Source organism: Lotus japonicus, chromosome 1 (assembly GCF_012489685.1).
Source record: "Lotus japonicus ecotype B-129 chromosome 1, LjGifu_v1.2".
In the NCBI taxonomy this organism is placed as follows: Eukaryota; Viridiplantae; Streptophyta; class Magnoliopsida; order Fabales; family Fabaceae; genus Lotus; species Lotus japonicus.
In genome coordinates this window covers 45,729,752-45,755,347 of record NC_080041.1, presented here as the reverse complement: position 1 = coordinate 45,755,347, position 25,596 = coordinate 45,729,752, and the positions used below count along the sequence as shown (strand labels likewise).

The following is a 25,596-nucleotide window of genomic DNA, read 5'->3' as shown; positions in this document are numbered from 1 at the left end:
TTCAACAGAAAAACAAGAGACAACTAGACAAACTAACAACAAAGCTTAAGGATAAAAGAACAAGAAAAAGAGGTAAACGAGGCACATAGTGATATACATTTAGATATATAATCTATAATGCAACATCTAAAATTGTTCTATAAGACACAACCAATAGACAATTAAATGTAAGGTTTGTGACTATAACACAATTATTAGCACTGAATGTTACAATTGCAAATAAGTTCCACCGGAAACAAGCTCATATCCCCTCTCACTCAAAGCTTGAAACATATTTAGTGTTAAAATACATGGAGTTATTCTCTTTTGTTATGCAAGGAGACCAACCCTTGTGTTGTATTCAAATACATGGAGTTAAAATACAAGGAGTTAATATGCAATACAAGGCTGATTCACTCTGCAACTATTAATCTGTAAAGCAACGCTAATTCATTTTTGACAATTAAATTAGCTCAAAATTCACATGCTTAACAATTTCCACTATTGAAATAGGCACATAGTATATTGAAATTGGATAGAACAACAACAAAAACACAAAAATCAGAATCACCAATGAAACACAGTAAATGAATGACAATACCCAATTAAGAATAAATGCTGAAAACTTCCTTATCATATAAAGCAAGTGAAATAGAACTAGGAAGAGACAAATCCAGAGAGAGGGGAAGAAGCAGAATCAATAGAGGAGACAAATCCAAAGACAGGGGAAGAAGAAAAATCAACATACCTAATAGAACAACTGAACAAGATAGAGAGAGAGGAAGAAGCAGGCACAAACAGGCACAACTGCAAGGCACAAATCAGGAACAAGCGACGAAGAAGAAGTAGGCACAAGGGAAGATTCAAGCCGTTTCAAAATTTCAGAGAAGGTTTTCCATGTGCGTGAGCGTGAGACTAAGAGAAGAGAGGAAAACTGTTGTGTGCAAGGGCCAAGGGCAGTGTCAATCAAATTTGTTTTTGCCCATCTGAAATTCTTTTTTTTTAAAAAAAGGGCCTATGGCCCAAGTAAAAAATTTTTTTTTTGGCAAGAAGCCTGGGCATGTGCCCAGCCTTGCCGGAGCCTAGCTCCGCCCCTGACTAGAGATACACACAAGAGTTTTTTTTTTTTTTTTTCAGAAATAACAGTCTAGTACGTTCAGCGGAATAAATAAGTAAAAAAGGAAACAAACTAGTTAATACAAAAATAACAGAGCATGCCATGGTTGCTTAAAATGGTCTTGCAGCCTCTTCCATCATCTTCTTTACTCTGGTCAACTTTTCAATCTCCCTAAGAGCCTGAAATTTGTTCAAAGTTATTAGAACAATAGTAATAAGAAGCCAAAAGAAAATGACAGAATTCAGTTAAAATTTGTCCAGATGATAATAGTTGGACAAGTCAACATGGTAGGAACTACTCCTCCATCCAAGAGTCAATAAAAATGCTACTAACTCAGTTTTTGCAAAACAATTATGCTTATCTGGCACTTTGCTAATATAAAAAATTAGTATACATGATTCAAATTAAAGCTACAAATTGCTTGACTAAAAATTATAACCTCCAAAGCCATATCTTCCTTTGTAATGTCATCTAAGTTATCATAACCCAGCCGAGAAGCAACCTCTGTAAAAAGAATCAAGCTGTTAGGACTAGAGGCAAAGGTGGTAAACCCACCCCACCCCCGGTTCCCCTTACTGGTGAAAAAAGTAAATAAAACAGCCAGGAAAGGTGAAATATACTTTGAAGTGAAATAATTGCATCAGCTGTAGCATATCCATCTTTGTATTTATTGTATAGAGCACCTAGTTCATTCACCTCCTAATATCATTGATCAGAGACATTAACAATTAGGGATTTAGATTTGCTGCAAGTAGAAGTCTTGGAAACATATCGATAAATTTTTAATAGTCAGTAATCAACCTATATGTAAGATCCTGAAAAAGATACCTCAAATGCAGCAAATTGACTCTGATCTTCAATTACATCCCTAGCCACAATGTCTAGAGGCACATCTATCCACAATGAAATCCCATGTCTCAGAAGTGCCCTAAGTGAATTTAAGAGAAAGTCAAAACAATATTAACGTTAACATGGAGTTTGGCATATTATTTAATAAAATATAAGAAAAGTGAGCTGCAAAAGCATGCAATTATAAATCCATACAAATTAGTTTTACTTTGAACAGCACCATTTCCAGCACAAACTACTAGTCGGCCCATGGAGGACAATTGCTTCAGTACTTCAGTCTGCAGCATTTGACATGTAAAACATAAGTACTTCATATTCTAATTCATAAAAAAGTGGTGGATATGAAGCAACTTTGTCCTGGAAATTTATGTGGAAAGAGCATTCCAGCTGAGAAAACTAAAAGAAATTAGCTTGTTATTCTCACATTGTTCTGATACACAGACAATGTACAAATATGCATCCAATGAAACACAGAGAAGCATGAAGCAAGTCTAAAACGATCACCTCAGACTCGGAGAAGCCCTTTTCATCACTCTGTCTAACAGAATTTGCGGCTGATACACCGCCTAAAGCTTCTTCCACCAAGCTATCGCTGAATAGAGTACATAAACATCAAGTTTAGCTAAAAATTAAAAGCTACTTTTTTCTCTTCGAACCTTTTATCTGAGAATAAACAGATACCTGTCAAAATAATAATACCGCAAAGCTTCAGCCAGCAGCTTTCCCAAACTGGTTTTAAGAGAGCCTTTCATACCTTCATCAAATAAATAAGCGGTTGACTCACGATAAGCCACAAACATCTAAAGCCATTAATTGCATTACAAGCTATTCTTACCAACCAGAAATATGGAGGTCCCTCTCAGCTCAGGGGACACATCTGCTGCTTTCTTCTGAGTCAAAACTTAAGAGTTAGAATAAGCAGTTTCTGGTTTCAGCTATTAGAAAAATCACTTTTCAATCTCATTGATATCATGTGAAACATTCAAGAAAGTCAATTATTTACAAGCATTAGTAACCCAATGTATTCATTCATATGAATTCAACAAGGGAATTGGATGTCACCTTCACCGCAAGAGATAAATCCGTGGCACCAACATTAGACACTGAAGCTATATGGGGCAGGAAGAAAAAACAACAAAAATTACAGAGTAAGAACATTAACTGCCAAAGATTAAATTTTGACAGCACCATTTGTTATTATTCAATCCAATTTGGATGCATTTTAAGCTTGAAAATTCAATTAAGAAACAAGAGATAAATAGAAACAAACTATAAATTCGAAAGGCTTACAGGGAATTGAGCAATTGGTAATGGGTGGTGGCCGGCGAAATTGAAGGGGGTTTGGACGAGCGTGCAGGGTAGGGAAGGTGAGGGTGGAAGTGTGGAGCTGAAATTGAAGGGGGCAACTGGGAGAGAGAAATGGTAGAAGAGGAGTGGAGGATGTATTGTTCAACCTTGTGCTTGCCCTCTCCATGGGATTGGGAAACCTCTATTCACTCTCACACTTCAAGTCAGATTATCTCTTTCTTCTACTCTTCTGCACACTTTCAACTATTCTATAATCCAAAATAATATTATTATTTTCATACTATTTTATTGACATTGTTTTTTGTTCTTTATTATCTTTTTCTTTTAAGGTGAGGACAAACCCTACAAGTATGAAAAGAGATAAAAACACCACAAAAACCACATGATACAAAAAATACTAACCCACCAAAAGAAAACAAGATGATGTGAAAATCACCCTAACAACGATTGAAACTTCGAAATACCTACCACAACCAATCTACCAAAGTGACGATCCTCAATTCTCCTTTAATTCCTCCTCAAGGCTAGGAATGGCTTCCTCATAAATGTCGAGGAATTCTAGCCCCACCATTTTTTCAACAAGTCATGCCTTCTTAGCGCGCTTAAAATAACCAGACAAAGGACCACCCAGAAACTTCCTTGCACGTGAAAATGGATCCCCAATAAAATCAACAAACGATGAAGAAGGATAAACAAGAGAGTAGACGCTCGTACTTTCCTACCAACAACACTCTTCAATTTCTTTGAACGCCCATAGGGTCTTCGAAGATTCTCGTTTAAACCCCGCTTTAACCGCTTGCTTTTTCTTGAGACGACCACTGGGTCATAGAGGAGAAAGCTCTAAAAAAAAGACTACCTAGAATTGTTATCCTCAATGACCCATGGAGATGACAAAGTTGAACTAGCCACCACACCACCAGGCTACTAGAGACAAGACACACCGTAAAAAACCAAGGAGGATAAGACAGACCAACAACTCCATCAACTTCTTCTTCACCATTCACACCCTATGGAATAAGCCCCAGGAGGGCATTGCGCATTGATCGAATGGAGGAAGAAGAAAAGCATAATGTAGGGTGCACACCGTAGTAAAAAGAAAAGCCCGAAAAATAAGGAGAAAATGCACAAAAGTTGGACGAACACTGCTCACCAAAACCACCTGTTCTTATGAGAATCTGGACTAGCCATTCTCCTTAAACTCTGCGGCGGTGCTCATCATTGATAAGCTTGAGACTGTAGTGGTGCTGGCTTCAAGCGTAGGGGTACGTGCAAAAGAGACTCTAACACTCAAGTCTATGTGTGAGCAAGGAGAGAATCATTAGTCTTAGAAGAACTCAAATAATGCTAAGAATGAATAATGTGTTATGTAAATGAATGATATAACTTGTATTTATAAGGTCGGTGTTTGTGTTTAGTGTCGTTGCAGATTTTTTTTGATAGGCAAATGTTAGTTGTTAGTAATGTTAGTAAATTAGTCATCCTCAGGGTTCGAACCCTGGACCCTTCACCCTTCATCTCACCCAACCCTTATGTCCCTAGCTCTTACCACTTGAGCTATCACTTCCAAGCACAAGGTTGGCTTAGTATCATCATGCTTTAAAAAGCCTCAACATTTTGTATCTCCTTTGTTCTTTGAGTAGGACAAAATTTTAACTGGATTTATACTAGGATTTAGAACATCAACGAAATCAATATGAATTATGTACCTCTTGAAGACACAATGAGAATAATCAAGGTAGCTTCAGGCTTCTACGTAGAATAAGATGTCATGCACAAATGTGCACTCCCGGGTTAGGATCTTTGTAACATCCCAGACTTTCATCTGCTTGAGAGCACGTCACGTGAACATCAAATAATTCAATTAGGTTTGTTTGGTTAACTTTTGATTTATGCTCTTTGGAGGTTGTGTGTCCCTTTTTTTCGTTGGTTTTTCATTCCCTCTCTTTTCATTGCGAAAGGTTACTCAGTTTTTTTATAATGTATAATATATAATCTTTATCTTTCAGAACAAAAATTCTAAACCATATATATTCTTATTAATCGATTAATTGTTATCCACATAATGTAAATAAAATATCTAACAATCTCTCACTTGGGTAACATTACTCAATTAACAGAAGTGTGAGAATTATTAAAATTGGAATATCAGTAATGAGCAAAGCGCATATCAATCAAAAGTAAAAATAAAGTTTTACACAAGAGGAGATAATATCCTATAGGGATATTTATCAAATATGTTAAGCAGCTCATATTTCATAAAAGAATAATGGATGTGGAAAAACATTGTGAAATTTAAGAGAAAAAAATGTAATTCCGAAGAATGGTCCAAGAATCTTAAAATGACTTTAATAATATTGATATATAGTTTAGTTAGGCTCCAATAAATTTTTTTCTATCAAATGAACTACAATCATTAATAATGTATTCAATTAGAGCCTGGAATTTTAGAATTTTTTCTCTCAAGCAAACCAGTGTTTTTAATGCATACAATTTGTTATTTTGAGAGAAAATGTATCACAAGGACAAGTTCTATATGTAGCACCAACCCACATAGATCTAAGTGCACTTAATAGCCCACTAGAACTAATTACACGTGGGTTAAACAAATATGCTCAATTGGGTTTGCCATATAATTAATTCAAGACTTAATAAATAAGTGACTATATATAAATCCATGTGAAAGAAGAATTTGGTAATAACATGGACAATGAACACTTGTTTAGTCAAAATATAATTATGTATTTGACCAACTTTGTAGTGATGAGAGGAAATTTAACGTGATTCTCAATATTTGGACCCAAAAGATATTGGCGCCGCGAAGGTTACAAGGAACCAACAATAAGGGCTGAGAAGCACCTGTCGTTCCTCTATAACCATGAGCTTTTCTAGCTACACCGACATCATCACTTGCAGAAGGAGAAGCACAACTCTAGAAATAGTCGGAGGAAGACATGACGAGAGGATTTTTTTAGCATTTCGACTTGGATGAGAGAATTGAAAGTGAGAAGAGCAAAGAAGGGCGTAGGTATATAGTGAAGCATTTGATTCAAATTGTACCTATGTTCTCGGAAGAAGGGTCTGAATGATTGCACTCTAGTGTTACCATATTATAGCCAAAATCGAGAATGCAGGAAGGCAATGTGTTGGCACGCAAAAATTCGTAATGACTACTTTAGAAGTCGAAAAGACAAGCTAGCTGTAGTATAGGAACTAGTTGTTGGATGAACAACCGAGGACCCTAGATTAGTCGTTGACACAACTGGTTGAGACGACTGAATGAAGGTAATCGTGTACTTGGACAAGGCTTGTGGACAAATTCAAAGGCTTGGCAAAAAAGGAAAAGATATTTCGGAGCTTCTAGAATATCTTCACATGCATAATAGCAATAGGTTCAGTTTGGAAGAGTAGTTCTTCCACTATTGAACTAGCCGATGTAAGGAAGATCAGTTTAGAATAACCTTCCAGAATGACTAGGTTCACTACACTTCAAACACAAACCAAATCAGTAGCAATTAGCTTAGTTCAAGTTCATATACTTTTAAACTATTGTATTATATCTCTTTTCTATTTTTCTATTATTTAAATCAATGTTAACTTTGTCGTCTAGGGTTATAAGTGTCTTTATTTATATTAATTTATTTTTATACCATATTTTAGGTAAATTTAATAAGTTAAATCAAATTTTAATTATAAAAAATTTAGTTCAAAGTAACATTAACATTTGCAAGGATTATTATTGTATAGAATTATTAGATTACAAGAACCTCTTTTTACTCAAAATTCAAAGTTTATATATATCATAAATAAAAACACATGTGCATAAGGTCCTTTTTTTTATTTGAAAGGATGAACTCTTTAAAAAGTTCTGAAGGTTAGATTAAGTGGTAAGAGTTAGGGGCATAAGGGTTTGGGAGGGTGAAGGGTGTAGGGTCCAGGGTTCGAACCTGAGGAGAATTAATTTACTAACATTACTAACAACTAACAACTAACATTTGCATATTAAAAAAAACCTTTGGCTGAACCGATACTCTTCAAATCGATTCAGATTTGGCTGAAATAGTTTCAAAAAACTAACCCAAACAAATCCAATTAAATATGATAAGATTTGGACTCTTATTTTACGCTAGACCGGAAACAAACCAACCATCAACACCTCCCCTACTATAAAATATAAAATAATACTCCTCTTGCTCATATTTTTCTTCTCTCACACATAACTAATCCTCTAATCTAAGGAGAACTCCTCTTGCTCTCCCACCACAGCAAATGGCTGAAAGAAAAATATTTCGATGTGTGACATTGGAGCATAAAATGTAATGGGGCAGAAAAAAAAAGGAAAAATGAAATCTAAAAACTAATCATTCCAAAGTACAGGAAAATTATACTACGGGAAAGTTTGGTTCAAGCACACTATATGGGATGTGACCCAAAAAAAAAAGCACACTATAGGATCCTCCGAAAAAACTCGAGACAACTGTAAAACATAATTTACAAATATATGTTTTAAACTATGCATAGCTGATGTGTAGAACTATGATTTCAGTGACGCTTTAACTTTCCACTTTACATTATGCATGTACAAGGATTGTGAGGGAGACATCTATGAAGACGACCCTCATCGTCTATTATACCTTTAGACACGCTCAAAAAAGAAAAATATAAGGAAAACTATATAAATAGGATAAAATGATTGTAATGAATTATAAACAACTACAGTGAACTAAGGTAATCTTTTATTATGGAAAAAATGGGATTGGTGTAAGGACTTCCTTCCAATGTCTGAAACATGATTCCATCCATTCGGGCTTGAACTCCATCTGAAAACGTCAAGCCCTGTAGCAATTCCTTCAATGTTCTATCCACTCCTACGAGGGAACTCCCTACGCCTAACAAAATCCCAGGTAGGGAAGGGCTGGTTCTGGAGATCTCCACCACAGTGACCTGGAAGAACTCGAGCACAGTCATTAATTTCACAACTGAACTTCTCAAGAACAAAATTGGTATTGCCAAACTAATAGAGGTGATCTAAGAAAAAAACCTGACTGTCTTGAGGAATATTGGCCTTCAATTTCGCTATGGCAATAGCACGTGAAAGCCCACCAAGAGCATCAACCAAACCATGTGAAGCTGCATCTTTACCAGTCCAAACCCTCCCTTGGGCCACCTCCTCCATCTTATCAACCTAGTTACAGAATAATAATCGTAAGCAAGGTTGTTAGACTCGCGAGTCTACATAGGAAAAACGAGTCGACTCGCTGTCAGACTCGTTTTCTGGCCTGACTCGGTCTGACTCGGTCTGACTCGGCCTGACTCGGCCTGACTCGGTCTGACTCGGTGACCGAGTCAAGTTTTTTTTTTTTTTAAGTTAAAAAATCCCAAATTTATTAAAAATCCCTAAAACTAAACCTATTTTCAACCTCTATCGCGTTCCTCTTGCTTCTTTGCTTCAAAAAATCTTGGATGCTCTTATAATTAGATTATATGTTTGTATTTATTCTTCATGTGACAAGGTTATACTTAGTAAATTTTCATTTCTGGTAGACTCGAGTCTCGTCGAGTCTACGAGTCGAGTCTACCTACCCAAAACGAGTCTGCTTAGACTCACGAGTCTGACAACCTTGATCGTAAGTAACAAAGATCTACAAGAAGAATGAACAAAAAGCACGGAATTGGCATATAAAATTTAAAACATACAGCCATTGATCTGGATAAAGCTGCCTTGTCTCGAAATTGTTTATAAGCATGTTGTGCAGATTTGGCAAATAGTGCTGCTTCATCTGGTCTACATCCAAAAATGAAGAAAGAAATTAAAAAATATTCACATTTGTCTGTCCCGCAAGTCAAATATGTACGGATAGTGTGAGACAATAGATACCAACCCTGTAAAGGGCAACTACTGAAAGATTTAATGCATAGATGGGTGCCGAAACTCTGGGATTCCTTATGTTATTCTTATGGTTCCTAGAGGGTCAAATAGATTGTTCATTGTTCATTGCTTAGTGGACTTACTTGCCACAGTCAGCTTTCATATATTGAGGAACTTTAAGTGATATTTGTGAAGAAGTACTCCAACATGGACTCTGGCTAAGTTTTTATGATAACACCGACAAAGAAGAAAAAGGAATAAGAATCTCAAGCTTGAAGTTGTAATAATTAGTTTAATTCTTGCAATTTTATGCTTTCTAGCATAGGTTTTCATTTAGCATAGAACACATCAAAATTTCATGGTAATAGCTCTCTAATCTCTATTTAAGTGTCTCTTAATATAGTGGAATGTTTTCAAACTTAAAAGAATTAGAAACCCTTAGGAAAAATGCTTTAAAAATTGAGTTTTAAAGGTTTTTTCATAGAAAAGACAGCAAGTTTGGTTAATAGATTAACAGGTTCTGGTATCCTGTTAACTCAACTTTAGTAAATCGATTAACACGGGCTGTGAATCAATTTACCCATACTGCTGTGTTCTTAAAACATGTGTTTTCAGCACTTGTGCGCGAAAGGGTTGTTTGTATGTTTTTTCTCAAACTTGGGTCTTTGATCTCAAATTTCATGGGCTTTCTAACACTCTTTAGAAGGTTTTCCACTAGTGCAAAGAGCAAAACAATATACAAACTTTTATTTTCAGATTGAGAGCAAGAGTTATCATGAGTCTATGTATTTTTTCATATGGTTTTCTACTCTCAAGTTTTTGGGAATTAGATCACCTTTGCTGCGAAAATTATTCTTCATCTTGATTCAATTCGTGGAATTGGGTTCACCAAAGGGTGTGGTGAGTGGTGTAAGTAGGGTTCTTGCATGGTTTGTATTGGGTTAGGAAATTCAAGAGTACTCGGTGTGAGCTGTGTATTTGAATTCTTATCATAGTGAACTCTAACCGCCATGACAGGGACTGGATGTAGCCTCCTACCAAACTGTTGGAGGTGAACCAGTATAAATCTCTGGCGTGATCTTCTTCAACCCTATCTCTTATATTCTTGCATGTTCCTGTTTTAGGGTTTGATCAATTTGGGGCTTTTTATTGAATTGGGGTAATTGGTACATAGTACTTGTTCTATAGCATTTGTATCATATTGTGGAATATGTTGCATGATTTCTGAGTTTTCTTGAAGTTTTTGTTTCTGGTTAGTAAATTAACTGGCTGGAACGATATTGTGATACCATTCTTATTTGGGTATGCCGGAGGAGGGGAGTGCTCCGTCTGTGGCCACTCCATTGCTTACAGGTGTGGATTCCACTGTGGCTATTTTACTAGAGCTAAAAAGGCTTGGCTAGTTGATAAGTTTTTGGGACTTGAGTATGCGCCATGATGATTAAAGGGCTGAAAGGGATCGTCTAGGAATTGGTCTTTGCCAGAAAAACTCAGAAAAGAAAGGAAGCTTTTGGTCCTGAAACGTGCTACTGCTGGAATTGGAAAGGAAGGTGTAGGTCTTGATGAAATGGAAGGTATAGCTGTCACACAAGAGATGGCAATCCTTTGCTAAGTCAGTTTTCTTGAATCACTCAAGAACCAAGAAAATTACTCTCAAGAATTGAATTTGAAAACTCAGAAAAACAATATTATTCATGAACAACGGTCACATGTGCCATTTAAAGCAGAATTTCCAGCCTAGAGCAAAATATGACTGAGTCTCACAAAGAGAGAATCCTAGGCTGTGTTATTAACACAAAATAAAAGAAAATTATGGCCCATTGGCAAGCTCTTGGGTGTGTGGAGGCTGAAAGCTTTTCATGTTGAATGCTCTTCATGACTAGGGAACCACACATTTAATGCTCTCCATGCCCTTTATTCCCTTTGTCTCTTGTAACTCCTCCTTTAGCCTTAAAAGCTCTTATTTCCTTTGTCTATTGCTGATTCAAATTCAACCTTTCAGCAATTGTTCAGCTTCAATCCTTCTTGGCAGCCATTGTTGATTTATTCAAACCCCAAGAGTTTTTAGAGAGGAATGACCCCTTGGCTTTTATGCGCCCCAAAAACCACTTAAAGTGAATTAAACACACCAAAAGAAAAACAATTCAGAAACTTAGTGCTTTTGAACCCAGCTAAATCAATTGGTCACCTGCACTTTTATTCAATTCAAATAAACTAAAAAACATGGAAGCCCTTAGACGTTGAATGGGGTTGGGGCCCATTCTTGTGCTTGAATGATCATCATGGGCTTTGGTACCGTCACATCTTCCAAATTGACTCCAACTTCAAGAATTGTTGCCAGCACTCGCTAAAGGGCCTTTTGGGCTTTTTGGTTCTAGCCCTCGTATTTTCAGTTTATTTGAACTGAATAAAAGTGCAGGTGACCAATGGATTTAGTTGGGTCCAAAAGCACTAAGTTTCTGAATTGTTTTTCTTTTGGTGTGTTTAATATACTCTAGTGGTGTTTGGGGAGCATAAGAGCCAAGGGGGGCCCATTTCTCACTAAAAACTCTTTGTGTGGTTTGAATTAGTCAACAATGACCGCCAAGAAGGATTGAAGGTGAACAACTGCTGAAGGTTTGAATTTGAATCAACAATAGACAAAGGAAATAAGAGCTTTCAAGGCTAAAGGAGGAGTTACAAGAGACAAAGGGAATAACGGGCATGAAGAGTGTGGTTCCCTAGTCATGAAGAACATTCAACATGGAAAGCTTTCAGCCTCCACACGTCCAAGAGCTGGTCAAAGGGCCATAATTTTCTTTTATTTTGTGTTAACACAGCCTAGGATTCTCTCTTTGTAAGACTTAATCATATTTTGCTCTAGGCTGGAAATTCTCCTGTAAAAGGCAAATGTGACCATTGTAATAATCAGTTTATAAATAATAGTTTTTCTGAGTTTTCAAATTCAATTCTTGAGAGTGATTCTCTTGGTTCTTGAGTGATTCAAGAAAACTGATTTACAAAGGATTGTCATCTCTTTTGTGTGACGTCTTCACCTTCCATTTCATCAAGACCTACACCTTCCTTTCCAATTCCAGCCTTAGCATGTTTCAGGACCAACACCTTCCTTTCTTTACTGAGTTTTTCTAGCAAAGACCAATTCCTAGACGATTCCTTTCAGCCCTTTAATCATCTTGGGGCATATTAGATTTAGAAGCTATTCATGGGTTGGAGGAAGAATTTAGGGAGGCTTTTACCTGCTAGCATCATGAGTTATTTGTGGGATGGAGTTTTGTGGTGATATTTCTTGGGGGTAATTTTAGAAAGTTGGTTTGTTTTGTCTGCTTTTTGGTTTTTGGTTCCCTTTTGTATTATATCTTGGTGGGACTTGTCTTTTTCTCTGATCCTGTTTGTTATCTGGTACTTTTTTGCTGGTTGGTTCTTTCTGGGGTGGTTTTCTGGTGCTCCGTTTTGTAATCAGGTGAGGTTGTGTCTTTTGATCTCTCATCTGGGGATTTGTCCCCAGCTTCTTTGAATAATAATTCAACTTTTGCTTTAAAAAAAAGGCATGCATTGCACGAAACTTACTAGTTAGAAAGTGACAGCAATGCCTTCTTTCTAAAAAGGGAGTGCCTAGAAACTGAGATATTCATTGGCATACTACACTGCCTAATATTCTCTCTTGATCTACTAGAATCTTTATACCTGAAAATAAAGAAATAGTATTACCTAAAAGGGCGTTGTTCAGCAGCAAGAACCTCAGCATATCTTCCTCTTGATATGATTTCTTTGTTAAAGCCAATCTTCTCATACAGTTTCTCTAGGTTAAATTTTCCTACAAGAAGAGATGTTATGTTATAAATTAACAAACTACAAAATCGAAGAACAAAACATTAAGAACCGACGGTTCACGGTTAATGTCTTGCCTAATTATTTCAACTATAATAAATAATTTTGATTTCAGCTACAATTTCCTTTGATTGCATACAATTTCCCATTTAATCTATAACACAAAGTCATACACTGTTATATCTTTCTTCATCATAACAACTTCAAAATACTATAGTATTATGTTGAAAATTAGAGTAAAAGTAGTAAAATAATTCCATTTACGCCTATCGACTTTTGTGTTATATAACAATTTCACTAGAATTAACTCCATTGTGTCGTTTCTTTGAGATTATGAATTTCAATGAGCTCAAATAAAATTTTGAACTCGAGAGGAAGTTATATATGAATTTTTCATGTGTCGCATAACTAATTGAGTTTTAGAAATCATGTCCTTAATTTCAGAAATTTTTGAAATTTCTACCAAGGGCATTGGGAATTAACGATTCACTAATACAAGTTTCTTACCTTATTCTATCAAACTCTACTCTAAGTCTATGCTAGTTCTGTCATTTTTTGCTTGGGGGCCTGCTTAGGAGTTTCCTAATTATTGAATTGAGCACTACCAATTAGATTGGCACATGGAACAGATGAGAACAGCTGTTTCAAATATTCCAACATGTGCATTCTTGTTATCAATAAATCTATATTTTTAGTTTCAGATATATTATCGTATCCACATGCTCTCCTCTTTTCGCCTAATGAAAAAGTAAAACACCTTGGTTTACCTGTGACAACTCCAATTGAACCAGTTAAGGTAAGACTTTCAGCGACAATAGCTTGAGCTCCCATTGCCATGTAGTATCCTCCACTTGCTGCCACGTCAGCCATTGAAGCAATGACTGGTTTTGACGCAGCCAAAAGTCGAATTTCTCTCCACATCCTGCAGACCATGAGCATGACATCAGATAATGACCATGATTCATGATACCAGAAAGTGATCAGGTAAACATGCAAACTCACCAAAATACGCATTACAATTCCATCCATCACAACAATTATGATGTAATCAAACTTACCTAGACCATAAAGGATATGATTCAGTCCTCTCAAGTCTTAAAGAATAATCTTAAAAAAATGCTTCACTTATGGATAAATCAATGACAAGATTCTAAATTGCAGTCACTATTGCAATCACATTACAGTTTCAGCACTTAAGGGTGTTTCCAAATTTGTGAAGTGGATTGTGGTGGCTGTTGGGTGATATATTTACAACAATGCTCAAATTATATTATCACACGAGATTAATCATGCCACACAATTTAAACTTATATCCTTTTTTTTTGAAAGCAAACTTCATTAATGAAATATGCCTCTCACTTCTCTTGCCTTCCTCCTTGCCTCTGACCTGTCTTGGCTTCATCAAAGTATGCCAATAGCCACCACCCAACTCAGCTGCAACCACAACCACCCACTAACCGGTACCATAGCCACCCATTTGAGAGTGGCATATGAAACAACTTAGACCGACCATGGGAGTGAGATTATGGGTCACCTTGCATTAGCTGATGAATAAAAGATTTGGAGAGGCTAAATCATGAATGGTAAATGATAAGAACCTTGGGAGAACCACACCACAAAACCTAGCTATTGTAGTTGGAGAGCCCAGGGTCTTATAAACCCCGCATTAGAATCTCATACTTCCAATTTGGGACTCAAGTCCCATACCTTGCAATTGGGACCCTAACATCCCACCATGCTTCGCAACCCCGGCACCCATGCAAAATGGCTGTGCACTAGCCCTTTGACTAGTCCCGGGCGAACACTGCAATGCCGGCGTCACCACCCGCGCCGCTCGTTTGCAGCTGAGAGACATGGTGGAAGGCTCTGTGGCGACCATGTTCTGTGATTTTCATTACTCCATTATTGTGGTATGTGTGGTTTTGTGGTTATGGTGCTTGGAGCTTGTGGTTTTCATGGAAGTATGATGAGGATGATGATGATGAATAAAAGAAAATCTGGATTTTGGTTGTTCTTGGAGGATGAAGATTAAGATGGTGAAGATGAAGACGAGAGATTATAAATTAATATTTCTTATTATTTTAATTTTTAATAATTAATAATTTGTTTATATGGAATTGAAAAAAATAAAAGGGAAAAGAGAAAAATTCCACATGTCTTCATTAAATGATGTGGCACTGCCATGTAGGCGTTGCTATGACACACAAGCACGGTGGTCAGCGCCACCCCTCCGAGAGGGACGAAAACCAAACGACGGCCATAGTCTGAGGCCCTAATCCGGAAGTTACATCGGCGAGGGACGAAAACCGGAATCCGGCCAAAGTTCAGGGACGAAAAACATATTTAACCCTTGTATTTTTAAGCATTTAATTCACAGACAGAAAATTACCAGAACTTACAGATCAGAAGCAAGAGCATCACCTCCAGGACTGTCAATTCTGATGATAGCAGCCTTAAATTTTTTTGACTCTGGAGAAACAAAACCATTGTGGTCAGTAAACAAACTGACATAAATATAACAAGTGAATCAAAATAGTAATCAATAAAAGTGTCAAGGTAGCAGGTTTGGCAAACAGCAACATAGATGAACATACAAATATGTCTCTGCTATGTTCTGAAAAGTGAATAGAAAAGTTATCTTGTCGTTACATACATAGCCAAATTAATCCCTTCTATTTACATCCTGGAATACATGAATTCAGCAAGTCATATGTTGACAGAACTGGCACCGGAAAAAAGAGAGATTTGTTTTGTTCCTTCGATGGAAATATCTCGGCACATACCCAGTGCAAGTAGCCTCAGACAACCCTCGATGATACAAGAAATGGTTGAGTGTCCAAGAGACATAGAAGCTCTCCTCAATTCCCATTCAGTACAAGTGATGCCTCTCACTTACTTCCTCTCATGTATTTATTCTATACTAAAGAACTGTAATGCTTTACAACTAACTCTACAATTGACTCTGTTAGGGTTCTAAATAATAGGGGTTTAGGTTTATTTTATTTCTATCTTTCATTTAAGATTCTATCTATTATTATAGGAATCTATCTTTTATTTAAGTAGTTTAACTTTTATTCTTGGTAGTTTATCTTTATTTCTTAGGGGTTAAGTCTATCTTTATTAGGATTAGTTTATTACAAATAAAAGCTTGGTCATTAGGTTAAGTCCGTTAGGAGTAGGATTTGATGTGTTGATGTGTTCGTCCATGTAGACTTGGGTTCGGCCATGAACTTGGATTTTACCATGTTAGCGAGGATGATGCTATGGGCCTTTACCATGTTGCCCAAGAGACCTCCTCCAATGTCGCCGGGCATGAACACTTGTGCATTTGCTGAGTTGAGCATTTACCCTGTTTTCCGCCTACAATGGGATCCTGAAGAGATTATTTTGTCCACAATGAAGCGTGCCAAATTTTATTAGCTTCCAACCTTGAGGACAAGGTCAGTTTTTTGAGGGTAGCGTTGTTAGGGTTCTAAATATTAGGGGTTTAGATTTATTTTATTTCTATCTTTTAGCTTAAGTGTCTATCTTTTATTTTAGAAGTCTATCTTTTTATTTAAGGAGTTTATCTTTTATTTTTGATGGTCTACATATAAATTTAAAACGGAAACTGAAGATCAAGTGTACCTCTGACTTTACGAATCTGCTCAATGAACTTCTCTGCAACGATGCCTGAGCTAGAGGCACTAAATTGACTCTCAACACGACTAATGCTTCCTGAGGCTCGGATGATGGCTATCAGATCTTTACCACCTGAAATACCAACTGTCCATTTCCTAACACGAGAGTATTTCCTGTATTTAATCAATGAAAGAAAATATCTTGATATTTTTAATATGGATTCTTTTGCACATGTTAGAAATAAAAGTCAGGTAAAAAGGAAGCAATAGTAAGTCATGTGAAAACTTAATTCATGTACATAAGCCACATAAAGATCCATGACAACAACAGTGAGGGGAGAGATTTAAAACAAAAAATAAATCAAATAATAATCTGTAATACATTACATATTCGTTGAAGTTGCCTCTTATGTTTGCATAAAATAACCGATATTTGTGTTCAAAAGTTTAACATTAAAATTAATCAATATAGTTAATACTTTGTATTTATGTGAAACTTGAGTTATTAAGTTAACTACATTTATGTATTTGGCATGTTAGTAATTAACAGGAAATTGTTACTTTCATTAATGAGCACTTGGCCTATGCCAAAGGAAATCCAAGGATTGAGAGGATTTCTAGGACTCACGGGATATTACTGAAGGTTTGTCCAAGGGTATGGCAAAATAGCCAAACCTCTAACTGAGTTGTTAAAAAAAGATGGCTTTCATTGGACTGAAGAGGCCACTGAAGCTTTTCTGCATTTGAAGAGAGCAATGACTGAACTACCATTGTTGGCAGTACCTGATTTCTATAAGGTTTTTGTAATAGAGACTGATGCTTCAAGTAAAGGGCTGGGGGCAATATTGATGCAAGATGGGAGACCCCTAGCTTATTGGAGTCAAGGTCTATCTCAAAGGGCTCAACAAAAATCAGTTTATGAGAGGGAATTAATGGCATTAGTGCAAGCTGTGCAAAGGTGGAAGCATTATTTGATGGGACATCACTTCATTATCAAAACAGATCAAAAGAGTCTTATATTCTTGACTGATCAAGGACTATTCAGTGAGGAACAATTTAAGTGGGCTGTCAAGTTGAATGGCTTAGATTTTGAGATTCAATTCAAACCTGGCAAGGAAAATTCAGTGGCAGATGCCCTCTCAAGGAGAGAAATGTATTTTGCCCTCTCTATAGTGAATTTGGCAGATGGGGAAGACTGGCTTCAGGAGGTCCAGGCAGATCCTAAGTGGCAACAAGTCATTCAAGACCTGCTACTTAATCCAGCAACACATTCTGCCTGATATTATGGCCCATATCAAGTGCTGGAGAAGATAGGAGAGGTATCAGTTGGATTTACCTGCCACTTCTAGCAGCCACCCTGTTTTCCATGTTTCTTTACTGAAGAAAGCTCTCAAGCCTCATGTCCAACCACAGCCTCTGCCTCCAATGCTGAGTGAGGAATTGGAATTGCAAGTCACACCAGCGGCCATCTTGCAGTGGAGGGAAGATCAGAAGGGTAACTTGGAGGTTTTGGTACACTGGGACAAGCTTCCTACTTGTGAAGACTCATGGGAGTTTGCTGCTCAACTTCAAGAAAGTTTTCCTAGTTTCCACTTGAGGACAAGTTAGCTCCCATAGGGGGGAGTATTGATAGAGCTGCTACTTTATCAAGGCCAGAGAAACCTCCTATTAAGCATGTGTATGTGAGGCGCCAAGCTGGCACTAGTGTGGTTAACTAACCGCAGTTGACAGTTAGTGTTAAATACAAGGGATTAGCTAACTGCACTTGACAGTTAGAGTTAGGATACACTATAAACAAGAGGATTAACTCCTCAGTTAGAATGATTCTGGTAGCTAGAGGTTGGTTAGAACCGATTGTGGAATCAGTTAGGGTTTTCTTCTTCCAGAAGTTTCTTGTCATTCTCTGTTATCTGTTCTCTCTCAAAACCAGAATCACCATTGTTACTGGTTGAGAGCTTTGAGTCAATTGTACAGTGTTTTTGTGAGAAATTGAAATACCAGTTCTAACTGTTAGATCATAAGGCCCAAGGCAAAACACTGAACAAAGGAAAAGGGCCTTACAAAAGTTAGTGGCAAGATATTTATTTTTCTGTTATTGTGGTAAGTCAATTTCTTAATTCTCTGTGTGAAGGGCATTGGGATGCTGTGATTCAACTACTGAAATATATTAAATGAGCTCCAGGAAAAGGTTTACTGTATGAAGACAAGGTCATACATGAGTTGTAGGGTACTCAGATGCAGATTGGGTAGGTTCTCCCTCTGATAGGAGATCCACTTCAGGTATTGTGTTTTCCTTGGTGATAACTTAATCTATTGGAAGATTAAGAAACAAAGTGTAGTGGCAAGATCAAGTGAAGAAGCAGAATATCGAGTCATGGATAAAGCTACTTGTGAACTTACATGGCTCAAACAGCTGCTTCAAGACCTGAGATTTGGGGATGTTTCACATAGGACACTTATTTGTTACAACCAGGCAGCAGCCTTACATATTGCCTCAAATCCAGTGTCCCATGAGAGGACCAACCATATTCAGATTGAGTGCCATTTTATAGGGAGAAGATTTTATCTAGAGATATCAACACTAGATTTGTCAATTCAAATGATCAATTGGCTGATGACTTCACTATGTCTTTGAGAGGTCCCTGAGTTAATTATACTTGAATTTGATAAAATATTACTTGTATTTCATTGATAATACTTGACTCAAAAACTACAATATATATAGACTAACAAAGAGATAAGAAGAAACTAAATCTATCTAAACTTATCTCTATTTAAATAGATATCATCTCTATTTAAATAGATACTAATCTAAGATATACTAATCTAAGATAGAGAAACAAATCTAAACTATATCTCAATGAGATAAGACTAATAATAAACTAAATCTTAACAGATATTCAACACTCCCCCTCAAGCTAAAGCTTACTTAGCTTTAAGCTTGTAACAAATCTAACCCAAGAAGAAAATTATCTTAATAGATATCCCTTGATAATGACAGTCTTGGCGAATCTCTGAATTGAATAACCTTTCAAACTTCTAGTAAATCCATGGCGGCAAAAACCAATTCTTCTGGAGTGTCGTAGGGTAGCTGAGCCAGCAAACAAGGGCGAAAAACCAGCAACAATACACCCGAAAACAAAACAAGGCTGAAGCAACAACTCACCAACAACAACCACACAGAAATAAAACATACTTGAGGTCGATCGATTGATGGCTTCTAAGACAAACAATGGTGTCAACTTTGACACAGACAACTCTCAAACATTAGAGAGTGGGCCAGCGCAACTCGCAGCTGAAGCCCTAAAACCAGAACCAATAACTCTCAACTAGAGAGTGGGCCAGATAGAACAAAGCAGCGGAGAGAGCCGTGCGTGGACTTCACATGCAGAGAGATGGGAGGCACGTGAGGGCGCGTGGCTTGAAATCCGACGGTGGTGGCTGACCGTAGTCTCTAATAACACTTCCCCTCAAGCTAGAGCATATATATCATATGCATAGCTTGTAACAAATATAATTAACTCGAGAAGAGAAGCTACTGCCACACAATGCAATGCGGTAATCAGAAATTGTAGATACTTGAAATTGCCCTTCACCGCTTACTCTGGTCGAATACTTCATCAATGTGAACACATGAATTATGGAAAACTGATTTTGAGAAATCACCACAGATGTAAGGATCGTTTTGTGGTTTCCACACCGAAAATTCAGCATCTGAAATCACACATTCCAACCCAACAAACAAGGACAACAACCAGGGGCTCAAATAAGAGCAGAAAAACAGCACCAAGCAAGACGAACAAACGTACAACTCTAATTGCAGTAATCGGAGAGCAGAAACAGAAATCTGAGGTGCAACTTCTTTCAATTCAGAAGCCACACATGCTTTAAATATATCTTCAATGGCATTACTCATGTAGGGCCGGAGTACATTTGATTCTTCTAGATCTTGAAAAACGTTAGTAACCTTAACTCCATACAGTGATATGGTGCTGCATATCATTGAGGCAACTTCATCACGGGAATAACTAGAATATTTTCCTTCTCCAGCTTTTTCTTCAATTTTATTTGAAGAAGTAACAAAAGAGATAACCTGAAATCACACGCTAAAGAGCAAGGGGCTCCAAAAACATCTAACAATATTCTGAATCTGGGCAAGGGCGGTGAAACAGACAAAATCACAGTGAGTGTGGCTGATAAGAACGCAAGAACCAAGAGAACATGACAAACCTTTATGTGGAAGCAGCGTCACGAACGACGGCTGGGAAGGCAGCACGTGGAAGGACGTTGATTTGATGGTTGAACATTACTAGGGTTCCAAGGCAAAGGGGACCATAACGAAACGAGGGAAACGAGGCCGTAAGAAAACGGCTAGAACTAACAAGCGCGGAAGCAAAGTACAGGGAAAATTAAATCCAAAGAGATTTGGAAAAGTCACCATGAGGGGGCTCACGGGGGAGGAGCCCCCTCACAGCTGTAGGATCGAAACTTGCTCTGATACCAACTTGAATTTGATAAAATATTACTTGTATTTCATTGATAATACTTGACTCAAAAACTACAATATATATAGACTAACAAAGAGATAAGAAGAAACTAAATCTATCTAAACCTATCTCTATTTAAATAGATATCATCTCTATTTAAATAGATACTAATCTAAGATATACTAATCTAAGATAGAGAAACAAATCTAAACTATATCTCAATGAGATAAGACTAATAATAAACTAAATCTTAACAGTATTGTGTTTTCCTTGGTGATAACTTAATCTATTGGAAGATTAAGAAACAAAGTGTAGTGGCAAGATCAAGTGAAGAAGCAGAATATCTAGTCATGGATAAAGCTACTTGTGAACTTACATGGCTCAAACAGTTGCTTCAAGACCTGAGATTTGGGGATGTTTCACATAGGACACTTATTTGTTACAACCAGGCAGCAGCCTTACATATTGCCTCAAATCCAGTGTCCCATGAGAGGACCAACCATATTCAGATTGAGTGCCATTTTATTAGGGAGAAGATTTTATCTAGAGATATCAACACTAGATTTGTCAATTCAAATGATCAATTGGCTGATGACTTCACTATGTCTTTGAGAGGTCCCTGAGTCAATTATATTTGTAACAAGCTTGGTGCATCTGACATATATGCTCCAGTTTGAGGGGGAGACTAATCTTGTACTTATTGCCATTAGGTAACGTTGTCATGTAAATAGGGAAACTAGGATATTATGAATTTATGATGCCTATTATATATAATGCACCCCATTGTGTAGTTGAGACAAACGAATTCAGTCCCATTTTTTGATAAGCGAATTCAGTCCCAATGCCTCTTGTTGTTTACTCATTTAACAAACATTAAATAAAGATTGGGATCTAAACTTTAAGCAGATAGATGGGTAGTTTTATGAGACAACGGATTTGAGAATTTCCCTAGTTAGACATTTCTAGAGTTGACTTTTATCTACTCTAAATAATTAGTAAAAACCATATAACTATCTTAAAAGCCTCAAGAATAAATTTCTACCTGTAATCTACCATAGGCAGATCTTTATCTGTTTTCACTCCAAGTCTCTCCTTCAACATGGCTATAACCTGCAAAACATTTAATGTTTCTTATCCTTTAACCCTCTTTGGTTGCAATGTATTTACATCTTCAAAACAATCAATTATAGTATTATACACATGAATACAACCTACTGTGAAATTTCAAAAAAAAACCTACTGTGAAGAATAGAGTACACAATTTAGTTAAATGAAGAAGCAACAGAAACAGCACTCTTTTTGAGCAGGACAAATTTCTATACCAGGAATTTTCCATTCAAACACATCCACCTAGCCACTACTGGAGATTCCTTCTTACTGTCGATATGATTTTATTAATAAAGTTGACAAACTACGCATGCATCTAGTATTTCATATAACACTGGCAAGTAATTATATACCTCATCATCATAAATTACATTTGATATGAGGCCCTCTTCTTTGAGCTTGTCAACTTGATAAACACCTTCATTTATGAAGCTCTCAATATCTTCTCTCCTCTTTCCTTCAGTGAATTTGCAGAAGACCTGAAGTAATTTTGTTGATTCAAGTATCAACTAAAACTTGAAATGCAAGTGTACCTTTGACAGAAGAGACTTTATCCAGCCAATTTGTATAGATGTTATCAAGCAATGCAGTCAACATCTCATAATTTTCTTCAGATATGCTTCTTCGAGCTAGTTGATCTCCTGCACTTTTGTATTTGCCAATCCTTTCCACTTGAGGTTCAATTCCTATGTTATCTAAAACTCCTGAAATGGATTAATAAATGATGTCAAAAACATTGTAGGTATATTTATAGCCATTCAATAAATTCCTGACATTCATCGGTAAAGTAACATCTGAGAATGACTCAAGACTTTCCCAGAAAAAGTTTGGCACTGATTTAACACATTAGCATAAGAATAATATCTGAGAAATTAACATATATCTCCATTGATATACTGGAAAGGTGTATCAGTACCAGACAATAATTCAGGTGTTATGTAAGTATCTTACAAGTATCGATCTGCATATCTAAAGGAACTGCAACTAGAAAAACCACCTTATACTTTCTTGGAGGTTTAATTCCCCTTCTATAGCCCCCCCCCCCCCCCGAATCCCCAGTTCGCCTCTGAAAAAAGAGAGAATGTCCAGTGGTCCTCCAAAAATGTGACTTATTCTCCATTTAATAGCCAATAACTAATGCCATCAATTTTGTCTTTTTAAGCGCCAATTTGACGTTACTTTAATAACCAATCGGATGAAAAAATATGACAAGAAGATTAAATGAAACTAATGACATTGATCATCATTGAGGACCAATATGACATTGCTGATAAATGTAGGACTGATGTGACGTTGAACATATGTTTGAGAGACCTAATTGAAGATTTACAACCAAACCGGAAAATAAATAAATTATAGGACAACTACTGTCAGGAAAATGCATAAAATTGCAAGAGAAAAATCAGCTCACCTCTGAGAAATGAGGCTTGAACAGACAATCCGAACAAAGAAAAGTAAGCACTTGGAGGGGCATATATCTCTTCACATGCACACGCAAGGTAATATTCTTTTTCTTGACAAAGAGGGACATAAGCCACAACAAATTTTCCTACAAGCACAATCAACTATCAAAGCATGTCATTCATAAGTAGAACAGACAGGCCATCAATATAGGACAACATATATGTGAAGAAGAGGAACATTATATGTCACATCACAAGCTCAGGAAATTACATGCAACAGTGCTCCTCTAATAACAAGAGAAGATACATTGACTTCAGCAAAAGAAGCCTGCTGCAACAGGTCATCTTAATTCTTAATACAGATGCAAAACCATATTCGATTAATATTTCTCTTGAATGTTGCCTACAAGATATAAGAGAAAAAAGCACTGAAACTTTATGGTTTACTGCACTGGCAGCCATGTAACCAAAGTGACCAAGAAGCACATGTAACTAACTAGGCATTTTCAAGGGGTATAACCATGGAACCCATCAGTTACTACATTTGCACATAACTTGGATATGTAATTTCTTGGTGAATTCCTGACCAGTTTATTTGACCCTAATACAAGTTTCTACTACAAACAGCATTATACCATGGACAATTGTTTCAGCTTTGATACCACATGTTTCAACGTTCCTCTTTCTTCCACATATAAAGTTGCAACTAAGTCCAGATTTTTACCTGATTTTTTGAAATTCAAAATGTGTCTTCGAATTTCTTCAACTTTACCCCAGCCACAGTTCAAACTCTCTATATGAAGATATATTCCGGAAATTCGAGGATCGTAGGCTGCTTTCACGAAATTCTCACAGATTTGGGGCAGAGAAAGTCCCGGAGAGAATCTACTCTTCACTTGATCAGATATCTGAATACATCAATCAATCAATCAATCAACATGAAAATTGAAAACATCCAAGTCAACACATCAACCAACACATATATCATCATATACTGAAACAAAACATGAGGATTGGAAACTCGATCAATGGAAAACCTGGCCACGAAGCTTCATGGTGAGGACGCTGCCTTTGCGAACACGCTCCCAGGGGTAGGCGAAGAGCATCTTAACCTTAACGAGGAAGTTTCTCCATCCAGTAATGGCTTCGAATTCGAACTCGCCACTGGGATAATCCTCGTCGGCGAGCCGAACAGTTTCACTGTTGACGGAACCTTCATCTTGTTCTGCTGCTTCTTCGGTTTTAGGGTCGGAGAAGGAGGAAGAATCGACGGCACGACGAAGAAGGGAAAGGTTACCTCTGCGCGCGGTGGAATGGAAGCGTGGGAGAGTGAGAGGGTGGTGATGAGAGGGAAGAAGAGAAAGGGAAGCAGAGGATGATGATGATAATGTGGTGTTGCTGCGGCGGTGTATGGAGGTGAAGGGAGGAGTGGGTAGAAGAAGCAGTGTCGACATTTCTAATTCTGAGAGTGTGGCAGTGCCAACAAGAAAGAATGAAATGAAACTGGATGGAAGCGGGGAAGGCTTTGAAGTTTGAAGTGATTGTTTACTTGACAAGGTCTGCCATCCTCCACGTCGTCGCTCACTGTCAAGCTGCCATTGCCATTCCTTCTCTATCTATGCTTGGTAAATGGTTAGGAATATCTTTTTTTTTTCTTAATTTTGTTAAGATATTTTTGTGAACTTTAATTTTAGGAAGTCTTCAATATGTTCTTACTTAGGCTATGTTTGTTTTTCTGTTTGACCTTTTGGATGTGCTTTTGGTTTGCATGTAACAGTGTGTCATCATGTTTGGATAATTTGAACTCACTTTTACCTTAACTTACTTTTACCTTCAAACTCACATTCAGCCAACTTGACACAACCCTCACTTCTACTTTTAGTTGGCACCGTTGGGGCATTAATTAAATACAACCCTCACTATATTAGTTTATCCAACTCTGTTTTGAAATAAAAGTATCCAAACATAAATCACATCACACTCAACATACTTTTGCTCAAACTCTGTTTTGCAAACCCACATTCATTTAAAC

General features: G+C 37.0%; 2 protein-coding genes across 3 annotated transcripts; both read right to left on the bottom strand.

The window, feature by feature from the left end:
- Positions 1-1,084: 1,084 nt before the first annotated feature.
- Positions 1,085-3,499, bottom strand: LOC130731650 (probable inactive shikimate kinase like 1, chloroplastic). Of its 2 annotated transcripts, none has more exons than XM_057583944.1 (10): positions 3,236-3,499; positions 3,008-3,054; positions 2,781-2,835; positions 2,627-2,699; positions 2,450-2,537; positions 2,141-2,223; positions 1,925-2,024; positions 1,717-1,795; positions 1,536-1,600; positions 1,085-1,275 (listed from the first exon to the last, which is right to left on the bottom strand). In XM_057583944.1, the coding sequence occupies exons 1-10, from the start codon at positions 3,417-3,419 to the stop codon at positions 1,207-1,209; spliced, it is 843 nt and encodes a 280-aa protein (XP_057439927.1). In that variant the 5' UTR covers positions 3,420-3,499; the 3' UTR covers positions 1,085-1,206. The 2 variants fall into 2 exon arrangements, with proteins under 2 accessions (XP_057439927.1, XP_057439971.1); XM_057583988.1 differs by having other exon boundaries at positions 2,781-2,832.
- Positions 3,500-7,704: 4,205 nt separating this feature from the next.
- Positions 7,705-25,200, bottom strand: LOC130731455 (serine protease SPPA, chloroplastic-like). The gene is made up of 13 exons (XM_057583793.1): positions 24,602-25,200; positions 24,289-24,472; positions 23,573-23,710; positions 22,695-22,865; positions 22,515-22,618; positions 22,097-22,164; positions 16,575-16,741; positions 15,347-15,416; positions 13,715-13,869; positions 12,828-12,933; positions 8,948-9,035; positions 8,292-8,435; positions 7,705-8,194 (listed from the first exon to the last, which is right to left on the bottom strand). Exons 1-13 carry the CDS (start codon positions 25,016-25,018, stop codon positions 7,964-7,966), a joined length of 2,043 nt encoding a protein of 680 aa, XP_057439776.1. The 5' UTR covers positions 25,019-25,200; the 3' UTR covers positions 7,705-7,963.
- Positions 25,201-25,596: the final 396 nt, after the last annotated feature.